Here is a 13,530-nt window from a genome sequence, read left to right as displayed (position 1 = left end):
CAAGGCTCCTGGCTTTGGTGAAGTAAGAGCCGTTATTCGTTCAGTGTCTGTGCTGCGATGTAGACTGACGCTATGGCCGTAGTATGGCTTGAAGGCCAATCCGGGATGGCTCTTACTAGGAATGACCAAGTGCAGGGTGGGGGTCATTCCCCACAATCAAGGGTGCCTTTTGTTGGCCTGTTTCACAAACTGAGGGGGATTTGCTAGTTGCAGCTCACACTGCCAGAGAGAGCTGTATGTGGAGTTCTTCCCTACGTTTGCTACACGGTTGGAAGCTGATGAGCAGCCTGCCTAGAGGCCTGGAAATGACTTGCTTGATGCCGCAAAGCATGGTCTCAAGTGTGAACAAACACCTAAGGAATACAGGTGGACTTTTTGTTACGTTTTCCTTTGTTCTGCTTTTAAAGACTGTTTACTGTGTGACAAGTGTGAATAAAACACTGAACTTTGATTTGGAAAATACTGCTTCCTTGCTTCTATACTGCAACCGCGCCTATTTGCAAGAGCGAGTCATCATAATATATATATATATATATATATATGTATATATATGTATATAGAGGCTAGCACCAAGTTACTTATATTTTATGCCCGTATAAGAATAGTTTACAATGGAGTAAGGTACGTTGGCAAAGCAGATAAGTATGATCCGAACCATGGTGCATAGTGCGCGTGCGTGCGAGATCGGTTTGATTGACAGCACATCCCGAGGTGCTGAGAAATCGTGATGCGCATGGCCGTGATACGACGGCCTCGGACATGCGAGCTGACGAAGCAGCAGTGAAAAATTATGTAGTGTCGCACCCGGAAATTCTTGGCGCACGTGCCACAAATGGACTTCACCCTGGTAAAGATCATTAACACATCTCAGGGGGATGTATGATAAGCATGACCTCTTGAGAAAGATTGCAAAACGTGTGGTGAGGTCGGGGGAGGTGTCGGGACGAACCACATGTTATGGGTAAGTGGACTGCCTTGTTTGGTGTCAGATATTTATGAGAGTGAATTGAATATAGTACCGGGGTTCGGGTCTCTCTAGAAGAGTGATTTATTATTCCCCTCCCAGTACATACGATTATATGGAATATCAGCAACCATAGAGTATACTTATCCTGTGGTATTGTTTGTATAATCTGATAGCAGGATAATAGTGAATGGTTCAGTGACTGACATCAATCTCCCTTCATGCACTTTAGGTATTGGATTGCTGTATTATAAGACCTTATCATGCGTAATATATGTAATGGAAATCATGTTCTATGGAAATATAAATAAAGTTATTGATTTTATTGGTAAAGCAGTGGTAAAGCTTTCTTTTTTCTTTGGTATACATATTGTTGTAGAGCACAATGCATATTTCAATAGATTTAAAATCTGGCAATAGGGCCATATGATATAATTATGGACATGATAATAATAGGACTATACCCAGGAAGAACTATTGTGTATTTAATATATTAAAGAAAACCTGTCAGTTCCTAATTCCTTATAGACTGCCCCATTAACTTTAAATTGTGGGCCTGGTGTGTGGAGGACGTAATGGAGGAGGAGCGGGAGCAACATCTAGAAGGACTGCTCTAGCCCTCTTCCTGCTCACTCGGGGTTGGAAGAGGAGCAATGAATGGAAAATGTGTGGCAGATATTATTGGCCGGAGTGGGAAGAGCTACTCTGGTGCCCCCTGGTTAACGGGCACTTTCCAGGAAAGGGAGGGGGGGAGAGCGCCCCCTTGGGTTCAGATTTATTAATCTGCCTTAACCCAAAACTGCCTGTTTTTTCCCATAACAACCAATAACAGCTCAGCTTTTATATCTTAACTAGCTCTGATAAAATGAAAGCTGAGCTGTGATTGGTTCTTATGGACAAAACCAGACAATTATGGTTTAAGGCAGATTGATAAATCTTGGCCCAAGTTCTGATATGTTAATTGCCAAGTGATAGAGAAAGTACTAAACACTGATTGTACAACTGATATAAATACACCACTTAAACAATGACTTAGCAGCAATACTGTGCCGTGACCATGTTTATCCCATTTTGGAGGCTTTTATGGATGTCCAAGCACAACTCCTACTTCAGGCCCAGGAGCGATGCCAGTGAATACTTTTATATTTTCATAATGGGGTTGGATGAAGTGGCGGAGACATTATCTTTGTTTTACTTGCCTCTTCCTGACTAGAAATAATGGGTGAATTGATTTTCTGGCAGTCACCAGGCATCTAGCTAGTTGTGAATTGAACTATGTTCTCACATCACTTAACATGGTGAGTGCTATTCCTTCTCATCGTGTTCACCTCTTTCCCATTCTTGAGATAAGGATGTACTATTCTTCGAGGCTCCCATCCATTTTTTTTATGTTTCAGCGTTCAAAATAAAAAAGTCACATCTCTAATTTTGTAATTAAGTATAAATCCATTTATGAAGAAGAATGTACGCTTAAGAAAAATGCCTTGTAATCACTCAGTGTTGTAGAACTGAACGTCGCTGACTGGAATAGAAATAAGCAATTAGAAGATTTGTCTGATTAGAAATGCAAAATAATAGTGGCAGCTTTTTCTGGGGTTGAGCATCTTCTCTGATCTCTGATCTTAAAAGAATTTTTATTCAGTTTCCTGTTTACCTTACTTTAGTTAATCTGGTACCTGTCAGCTCCGGAGGAATGAAAGCACTTTTCATCTAGTTAGTTGGTTTCTTTCTCTGTCACTTCATGGTTGCACTTACAAAGGCAAACAATTAAAGTGTAAAGTGATAGTGTAGACACAGGATATCTGTTTAACCCCTTAAGGACCCATGGTTTTTCCCTTTTTGCATTTTCGTTTTTTCCTCCTTACTTTAAAAAAATCGTAACTCTTTCAATTTTGCACCTACAAATCCATATGATGGCTTATTTTTTTTGCGCCACCAATTCTACTTTGTCATTTTACCCAAAATTCTAGGGCAAAACGGAAAAAAAAATCACTGTAAGACAAAATTGAAAAAAACAAAAAACGCCATTTTGTAACTTTCGGGGGCTTCTGTTTCTACACAGTAAATTATTTGGTACAAGAGGACACTTTCTCTTTATTCTGTAGGTCCATATGATTAAAATGTTACCTTACTTATATAGGTTTGATATTGTTGTACTTCTGGAAAAAATCATAACTGCACGAATGCACGAAAATTAATACCTTTAAAATTGTCATCTTCTGACCCTGATAACTTTTTTATTTTTCCACATATGGGGCGGTATGAGGGCTAATTTTTTGCGTTGTGAAATGAAGTTTTTATCGGTTTCATTTTTGTTTTGGATCAGACTTTTTGATCACTTTTTATTCATTTTTTTATGGTATAAAAAGTGACCAAAAATATGCTATTTTGTACTTTTTTTTTGGTGCGTATGCCATTGACCATGCGATTTAGTTAACCTTATATTTTTATAGTTCAGACATTTACACACGCAGCGATACCACATATGTTGATTTTTATTTGCTCGGGGAAGGGGTTAAATCATCTTTATTAATTTTTTTCCCACTTTTTTATGCAATGTTATAGCCCCCATAGGAGACTATAACATGCAGTTCATTGATTCAATACACTGCTCAATGCCATTGCAATGCATTGATCAGTGTTATCGGTGGTCGATTGCTAAAGCCTAAATTTCAGGCTTGGAGCAATCAATCGCCGATCGGATACACAGGAGGCAGGTAAGGCACAGAATCATCAATCAATGTTATCCTATGGGATAACAATGATCAATGTAAAAGATCAGTGTGTGAAGTGTTATAGACCCCTATGGGGGCTATAACATTGCAAGAAAAAAAGTTTAAAAAAAAGTTAAATGGGTACTCCAGTGGAAAACTTTTTTTTTTTTAAATCAACTGGTGCCAGAAAGTTAAACAGATTTGTAAATTACTTCTATTAAAAAAATCTTAATCCTTCCAGTACTTATTAGCTGCTGAATGCTACAGAACAAATTATTTTCTTTTTGGAACACAGAGCTCTCTGCTGACATCAAAAGCACAGTGCTCTCTACTGACATCTCTGTCCATTTCAGGAACTGTCCGGAGTAGGAGAAAATGCCCATAGCAAACATATGCTGCTCTGGACAGTTCCTAAAATGGACAGAGATGTCAGCAGAGAGCACTGTGCTTGTGATGTCAGCAGAGAGCACTTTGTTCCAAAAATAAAAAAAATTCTCTGTAGTATTCAGCAGCTAATAAGTACTGGATTTAGATTTTTTAATAGAAGTAATTTACAAATCTTTTTAACTTTCTGGCACCAGTTGATTTAAAAAAAAAAAAGTTTTACACCGGAGTACCCCTTTAATAAAGATCATTTAACCCCTTACTTAATAAAAATTTGAATTCCCCCCCTTTTTTCCATTTAAAATTACCCACTGTAAATAAAAATAAACATATGTGGTATCGCCACGTGCAGAAATGTCCAAATTATAAAAACATATTGTTAATTAAACCGCACCGTCAATGGCGTACGTGCAAAAAAATTACAAAGTCCAAAATAGCGTATTTTTGGTCACTTTTTATATCATGAAAAAATTAATAAAAAACTATCAAAAAGTCTGATCAATACAAAAATGGTACTGATAAAAATTTCAGATCACGATGCAAAAAATTAGCCCTAATTCCAGCCCATACGTGGAAAAATAAAAAAAAGTGATAGGGGTCAGAAGATGACAATTTTAAACATATTAATTTTCATGCATGTAGTTATGATTTTTTCCAGAAGTACGACAAAATCAAACCTGTATAAGTAGGGTATCATTTTAACCCTATGGACCTACAGAATAAAGAGAAGGTGTCATTTTTACTGAAAAATTTACTTTGTAGAAACGAAAGCCCTCAAAAGTTACAAAATGGTGTTTTTTCTTCAATTTTGTCGCACAATGATTTTTTTTGGCTTTTGCCCTAGATTTTTGGGTAAAATGACTAATGTCATTACAAAGTAGAATTGGTGGCGCAAAAAAATAAGCCATCATATGGATTTTTAGGTGCAAAATTTAAAAAATTATGATTTTTTAAAGGTAAGGAGGAAAAATTGAAAGTGCAAAAACAGAAAAACCCTGAGTCCTTAAGGGGTTAAATTACTCCTATTTAAAAATCTTAATCCTTACATTACTTATCAGCTGCTGTGTAGTTCTTTCCAGTCTGACCACAGTGCTCTCTGCTGACACCTCTGTCCTTGTCAGGAACTGTCCAGAGCAGAAGCAAATCCCCATAGCAAACCTCTCTGGCTCTGAAAAGTTCCTGAAACTGTGGTCAGACTGGAATGAGCTACACAACTTTCTCTGTAGTGTACAGCAGCTGATAAGTACTGTAAGTGTTAAGATTTTTAAATAGAAGTAATTTACAAACCTGTTTAACTTTCTGGCACCAGTAAATTTGAAAAAAAATAAAAATTCCAACGCAGTACCATTTAATGTTCTAAAATTGATGTTTCGGTATTTAAGTTGGGTGTGCTCAGCCACAACCTGCATCATCTGCAACAGATATTTCTGTTTTTGGATGGATTTCGCGCAGTAGAAATCCCCCGCTATAAGCAGACACACAGAGCTGGTTGTAGCCTGCAACTCGCTCTGCGGTTCAGTGATCCTCTGTAACTGACATTGATGCATCTGCATTGTGAAATATGCTGTGGATGTGCCCTATGTGACCATTGTGACCCTGCCCTTTCACAGGATTGACAAAATCATCAATGTTTTTGGGTCTGGTGGGCAAAATCACGACCTAATATAAAAGTCTCATTAGCTTTGCATGTGAGTAAGCAGCTGCACGAAAACACGCTCCATTTGACATGATGGACAACAGAATTAGTCCTGAAAGCCTGCGCTGTTAGTTCGATGCACTTCGCTGTTCTTAAGGAACTTAAAGAACATCCGGAAAAACATATATTAATTAAGTGGAAAATTGCCTTCTTATCCTATATTAGAAACAAGCCAGACACGTTCTGGATGAACATAACATATGATTTATTGAAGTGACACTATATTTTTCTGCTTTTTGAAGGAAACATCCAACATCCATATGCAATAATTTTTTATTGCATGCCAGTGCTAATGACTAAAGAGAGCATTACATAGCTTTACAGGTCTAGCACTTCTCAACTGGCATATATTATCAGTGGTACAAGCCAAATATTACTGGATTCAAACCAAATAGTTCAAGCTGAATTTTTATCCTCTACTCAAGCCTACTCAAAGATGTCATTGGCATTAAACAGGATTAGGGCAGCCATAATCATTTATTCTTCCATGGATGCAAGTGAATAAAATAATGTTAAAATAAGGAATATCAATAATAATATCAATAACAACAACAACAATAATGTTTCTTGAGGGTCTATGGGTTCACATTATATATCTTACCATAACATGTTCATATTGAAATAAGATCCTGTACTATAGATAACAATGGACTGGACACAACATTTTTGTTTTCTTTCTTTCATTTTTTTTTAATTTAAATTATGATTCTTAACACAAGTGTGAAACTTGTATATTCTTTTGAACATGTGATTTTGGGGGATTTTGGTTTCTGTTTGTGTATGTAAAAAGTTGATGTGGGAAAACATTTTACAAATAAATAGAGGATAAAAAAAAAGTGCAAATTGGTAGACAAAAAAATTGTAATAATGTTTATACTCCTCTCCTTTTTTCAAACAGGACTCCAGAAAATGGAGCAAGAATGAGAGGGAAGAAGCAGAGGGAGAAGCATGAGCTGGCGTCTAGTCAAGTTGCTCTCCTTCCTGTTTATTTGGGAGCAGATTGCTGTGCAGGAATCATTCCAATCCCAGGAACATGTCTCCAAAGAGTTTGACTGGCTCATCTCCGATCGAGGTCCATTTCACCATTCAAAGAGTTACCTGTCCTTTGTGGAGAGGCATCGGCAGGGCTACTCAACTCGATACAAGATTTACAGGTTAAGATCTACTTATTTAAGTTTATATTCCATCTTTTAGGAACATATGAACATAATCCTAATGTATGACTTTATAAAGAGTAAATTGAATATGATGTATATCAAATGGTAGTGGGTATAACTGAGTAGGTATAAGGAGGAAAATTGTTAAGAAAAGCATATGTGCTCCTAGGAATTTGAAGAGAGTAGTGTTGATGTACTGTATGTGACTTTTCTCTATGATAAATGGGGCCAAATCAGGAAAGAAAGTTAATGATACAATTCAATACAAAAAACTATGGTCTGATGGTTACTAAAAGTTGATCTGGCCATACACATTAGATAACTTTAGGACAACCATCTAATGTGTTTGGTGACCTCCCAACTTTTCCTCGATGACAGATGTCATGGAGAGAATAATCAGGTATGTGGGATTTCCACCAAAGGTGTCTGGTAGAGCATATGGGTGCTTAGCTAAGCTTAGCATGCATGTGTATTGGGATTGTTGAAATATATTTAAAGCTCTCTTATGGATATAGCAGCTTTGCAGTTCAGATTATCATTTGGGGCTGGAATACTTTAACTTGACAGCAACAAATAAAAAGTAATCACAGGAAATAGGCCAAATGCTGAGATAGGATAAACTGGAAATACTTAGCCTTTAATCTGGGGTGGAACACAGCTGAGAAAACTATAATTTTGCACCTTTTCTGTGTTTTGGCCCATGCCTGGTTTTGGATAAAAAGACTAAGAAAAATACTGACCAAAGTACTGTATGTGAACCCAGACTTAATATCAAATGCAACACCCCTATGTGCACCCCTAGAGATGAGCAGGGCTGATGTGATGAAACATGCTGTTAGTAAGACTCTTGTGATGTATAGGGAAGATAGTAAGCCAACTGTGGCATCTGAATCATTAAAGGAGATTGTGCAGACAATTCATATGCCCTATGTCATTAGGTGAGGGTCCATGATTTAAAGTGAAACTGTCACTTTAATATGCAGCCTAATAGTTTTAGGGGAAACAATTCCAGGATAACTTGTCATCTATTCATGTAGATCTCTGCCTATTTTGGGCTAAGTAGTCATGTGGGTGGTGCTACTCAGTGATTGACTGCCTTTTGTATAAATATATATATATATATATATATATATATATATATATATATATATATCTGTCAATCACTAAGCAGGACCACCCACTTGACTACATAATCTGCTCAGCTCCCCTGCTCTGTAACATGCCTACAGATTGTATTTTTAATGTAAAGTGTCACTTTATTGTTCATAATTACTATTTACCAATAATTGATTTAGGGTCATTAATGATAAATATCTGACCACTGCTTGTTATAGATGAAGTTTCACTTGGTGTAATATCATTTTTTGATACGCCATTGGTTAATCATGATTAGAGATGAGTTTTTGTATCTGACAGTGCCCATTTAAAATCGAGCTGGTGGTCCTCCGCCAGACAAGATACTACCTGTTCCAGCCCCTGTCTCTCAGCGCCCCCCTGACTGTGAAAGTGCAAATGTTTCATTTAATCAGTTATGGTTCATTGTTATCGCTCTATTGATTTTTTTAAATTGAAATTCAAGATTTAATAATAAAATGTGTGGTTACAAAAGACCATATACAACAAGGAGTCACATGTTGGCACAATCACAGAGCCTAGAGGTGGCAGCCGAATGAGGAGCCCATAATATGGCAGAATGACACAGCCTGGAATTGGCAGCAGCAAGAGGAGACCTTATAGTGGCTGAATGACACAGCGTGGAGTTGGCGGCAGCATGAGTAGACCATAGGGCCTCACAATCCCTAAAATTAAAAGATGCATTTTAAAATTTAAATTGAAGATTTATGGTAGCTAGTGCTACCTTAAAAAATTCTAAGAAATGTACAAGCAGCATGAGGAGAGCCTATAGTGGCTGAATGATGCAGCCTGTAGTTGGCAGCAGCATGAGGAGACCATATACTGGCTGGATGACACATCCTGGAGCTGGTGGCAGCATAAGGAGACCATATAGTGTCTGAATGACACAGACTGGAGTATGCGGCAGCATGAGGAGACCATATAGTAGCTGAATGACACAGCCTGGAGTTTGTGTCAGCAAGACGAGACCATATAGTGGCTGAACGACACAGCCTGGAGCTGATGGCAGCATGAGGAGACCATATAGTGGCTGAATGGCACAGCCTGGAGTTAGCAGCAGCAAGAGAAGACCACATAGTGGCTGAATGACACAGCCTGGGGGTGGTGGAAGCAAAAGGAGACCATATAGTGGCTGAATGGCACAACCTGGAGTTGGCAGCAGCATGACGAGACAATATAGTGCATGAATGACACAGTGTGGATGTGGCAGCAGCATGAGGAGAACATATAGTGGCTGAATGACACAGCATGGAGGTGGCGGCAGAATGAGGAGAACATATAGTGGCTGAATGACACAGCGTGGAGGTGGCAGCAGGAGGAGGAGAACATATAGTGTCTGAATGACTCAGCCTGGAGTTGGCGGCAGCATGAGGAGACCACATATTGGCAGAATGACACAGCTTTGAGGTGGCGGCAGCATGAGGAGAACATATGGTGGCAGAATGAGAGCCTGGAGGTGGCAGCAGCAGCATCAGGAGTCCTGAAAGTGACTCGGTGAGTGGTGCAGTGGGTGGCAATACCAGTACCCGGTGACAAAGGTGGGTGAAAAAAATGTCTGATGCGAAGGAATGCTTGTAACTGGGGAGCAGTGCCTTAAATCAGTTTTGCACTATCCATATTTGTGAAGTGTTGGTGTGGCACCATGGTCAATCTGCTTTAATGCATTAGGCATTGGTGGGTGGAAATCCTGGCTCATCCATGCCTGATTCATCTTCACAAAGGTCAGTCTCTCCACATTTTTCGTGGACAGACGATTTCTCTTTGGGATGACTATGGCTCCCGCTGCACTAAACACCCGCTCTGTTGGCACACTACTGGGCAGGCAGGACAGCTTTTCCCCAGGGCAAACTCTGCTAGTTGCAGCCACAAATCAAGTTTGGCTGCCCAGAAGTCCAGCAGATCTTCAAGGTGTGTTGGCATGGGCATGTCAAGGTATGCCACCATCTGCTGGTTCAGGTCCTGCTCCAGGTCTACCTGCTGCTGATGATTTGCTTCACATGCGGGTGAAGAAAGGTACTCATCAGCGACTGTAGACTCAGGCTGCTGCTGATGGAGCTGGTACTGCTCCTGCCACCCCACCCCTCCCCAGCAGTTATGGCAGTGGAAGGTGAGCGCAGAGGGCCCCCCCTGAGTCAGACCAGCGAGAGGATGGATGATTGGCGCCGATAGGCATCGGCCAACTGACTAAGTAGGATGTCTCTGTAGTAGGTCAGTTTATCCTCCCTCTCAGTGGGTGTAACAAAGGCCCCCATTTTGTGCAGTAAGCAAGGGTCAAATAAGGTAAGCTTACCGTGAGGACTGTGAATTTATGGAACGGTCTACCTCAGGAACTGGTCACAGCAGGAACAATTAACAGCTTTAAAACAGGATTAGATACATTCATGGAACAAAATAACATTAATGCTTATGAAGAAATATAAAATCCGATCCCTTCCCCAATATCGCGCCACACCCTTACCCCTTAATTCCCTGGTTGAACTTGATGGACATATGTCTTTTTTCGACCGTACTAACTATGTAACTATGTAACTATGTAAGGTGAGGAGCCAGAAGTCATTGTGCTGCAGAATGGTGACAATTCGGCGGTCACTACGCAAGCAAGTGAGCATACATCGTGCCATTTGTTCAAGTGACTCAGAGGGACTCCCTGCCTCCATCTCCACTGCATACTGCTACGGTGTGTCTGCGTCCTCTGTCTTGCCTTCCTCATAACCCTCTAGCTCTTCTGGCTGCTCCTGCTCCTCCTCTCTCTGCTTGGATCATGAAGAAATCAGTGTTTGCTTTTCTCTGTTCGTACAGTCGGTCCAACATATGGTGGGTGGAATTTCAGTGTGGCAATGCCACAAATCAGACTATGTTGAGGGATACCGTTCTGACGCTGCAGCTCAAGGAGAGTGTGCTTTGTGGTGTACAAGTGGCTGAAGTGCATGCAAAGTATCCTTATCATTGTTAGGATGTCTTGCAAATCGGGGGAACACTTCAGGAACCACTTGACAACCAGATTGAACACGTGTGCCATGCAGAGGGCATGGCTCAGCCTTCCTTGTCGCAGCGCAGATAAAATGTTCTTCCCATTGTCAGTCATCATGGTTCCCATTTCCAGTTTTCATGGAGAATGCCATTCTCTGATTTCTTTATAAATGACTTTTATTAGTTCCTCCCCTGTGTGACTCCAAGGCAAACCATGTGAAGAACAGCGTGAAACCGCCGTGAACTGACACATGGTATGCTGAAGGGGCACTGAGACTTTTCTGTGCAGTGGAGGCTGAGCACACGGTAGAGGATGAGGAGGCAGAGTCGTACACTGTCATTGGACCAACATCATGAGAGCGTGGAAGCGGCGTGACCTGTCCAATTTGCTGTTGTGGCTGTGCAGGAACCACATTCACCCAGTGGGCCGTAAAGAACATGTATTGTATTGCACTTTGGTACACACTGGCAGGCTCAAGGACTGGCCCACCTTCTCTTCCACAAAATTGTGCAGTGCTGGTACTGCCTTCTTCGCAAATAAATTATGGCTTGGGACTGTCCACCTCTGCTCGGCACAAGCCATCAGTGCTCTGCAGAGTCCACCACTTGAAAAGGGAGGGACTGCAGCACCAGCAACTTGGACAGGAGTACATTCAGCTTCTGCGCCGTTGGATGAGTGGACGCATACTGTTGTCTCTTGGACATGGCTTTGCCGATGAATTCCTGACGGAATGACTAACTAAAAGTAGGAGGAGCAGGAGCATCTGGAGTGACAGAAGATGGGTATGACACACAGCTCCCTTCGGCTGAGGTGGTGGAGCCTTGGCTGGCCGAAACATGGAGCGGCATACCACTGGGTGATGCAGCAGGCTGGACCACCAGATCGGAGCCATGGTTCTCCCAGGCCGCTTTATAGTGGCACAACATATGTTGACACAGGGCCATGGTGCCAACATTGGGACCCTGGCCACACTTCACCTTCTGACGACACATCTTGCATGTGGCTATGTTAACCTACCCCGGATGCTTGATGAAAAACTTGAACAACAAGAAAAAAATGTGGCCTCAAATGGCAGGAAATGCTAAACCCCAAATGCAGTTTCGCGTTCATGCTGGGGAAGCAGATCCTGTGCTTGTGGTCCATTGCTAAGGGCAATCCCCAGCATAAAATGCATACAATGGGGGATGCCTGCAGCAGACTACAAGTGCCACAATGGCATCCTACACCCAATGAAAAGTGTGGATGATACATACATTTAGGTGCATTACTGTAGTAGATGTAGACAGTAAAATATGACTAACCCTCAAAATGATGTTAAAATTGAGACATTAGCCAGTATATCCTTATATGAAGGACATATCTGAGCCCACACACCAACGCCAAGGTTTCTCAAGTGGCACGGGACATAACACTAAACCTACCTGTGCTGTATGGTTAATACCAGGGGCCAGTGGGCAATTACAGCGGCATTAGGTCCGACTCACAGCCTGCTCCCAGTTCACTCCAGTTTGACTAAGCACACATACAGTCCGAGGAGGGAGGAAGGCTTTGAGCCCCACCCAAGTTGGCTGATATGTTGCCGGCCTCCTCACAGGTGCACCAAAATGCTGCCTATAATAGTGATTAAGGTGCATTAAATTTGGACTTTATACACCTCCAAGTATAAGATTTGAACAACAAGAAAAACATGTGGTCTCAAATGGCAGGAAATGCTCAACCTCAAATTCAGTTGTGCATTCATGCTGGGGGAGCAGATCCTGCACTTGTAGTCTGTTGCTAAGGCAATCCCCAGCATAAAATGCATACAATGGGGGATGCCTGCAGCAGACTACAAGTGCCACAATGACATCCTACACCCAATGAAAAGTGTGGATGTGTAACATATAGAATAATACATAAATTTAGGTAAAATGTATGTATTATTGATGAAAAACTGCCACACTGCCGAGTAGCTGATTTTCCCACCAACAGTCCGCACTAATTGACTGCTACTACCGCCATCTCCAGGAACCCCTGTTACACGACCTCCCAGGAAGGTAGGCTGCTGCAAAGCAGGTGGTCTCCCCTGGGGCAGGTGGTCTCCCCCGGGCACGTTTGGCTCCTGAATTTCCCCTTTTGCCACCATGCTGACTGCTAACCATGCTACCACCTTGCTGGCTCAGCTGCTGCCTCATGGGCAACCTGCAATCCTCTTCTCCTGATGATGATGATGAAGCCCCTTCTGCTCCCGGCTCCCAATTGCGATCATCTTCATCATCATCAACAAGTATCTGCACGTCACTGATGTCCTCCTCAGGTTCCTCAACAGTGTCTGCTTCAGGACCCTGAATGCTGGCAACACCACCTCCCACATCACTCTCCTTATCATTACTTGCCTGCCTAGTGGAGGAAGCGGCGGATGACTCCTCCACTTCTTGGCTGGGCAGTAGCTGCTGACTGTCCGCTCTTAGATCGTCCTCACTGAATAGTGGAGCTTAACCCACAGCATAAGATATTTCTATAGGGGAGGG

At 41.6% G+C, this 13,530-nt stretch overlaps 1 protein-coding gene across 1 annotated transcript in view; it reads left to right on the top strand.

Moving 5' to 3' along the window:
- BRINP1 (BMP/retinoic acid inducible neural specific 1) overlaps positions 1 to 13,530 on the top strand; it is a 285,238-nt gene that overhangs the window by 73,080 nt on the left and 198,628 nt on the right. Inside the window, exon 2 of the mRNA XM_056537848.1 lies at positions 6,657 to 6,912. Coding sequence (XP_056393823.1) covers positions 6,707 to 6,912 — 206 coding nt within the window. The 5' untranslated portion in view covers positions 6,657 to 6,706. The remainder of the gene's footprint in view (positions 1 to 6,656; positions 6,913 to 13,530) is intronic.

The sequence above is a fragment of the Hyla sarda genome, chromosome 9 (assembly GCF_029499605.1).
Source record: "Hyla sarda isolate aHylSar1 chromosome 9, aHylSar1.hap1, whole genome shotgun sequence".
Taxonomy (NCBI): domain Eukaryota; kingdom Metazoa; phylum Chordata; class Amphibia; order Anura; family Hylidae; genus Hyla; species Hyla sarda.
The sequence above is the reverse complement of the archived record's forward strand: the minus strand, read 5'-3'. Positions and strand labels throughout refer to the sequence as shown.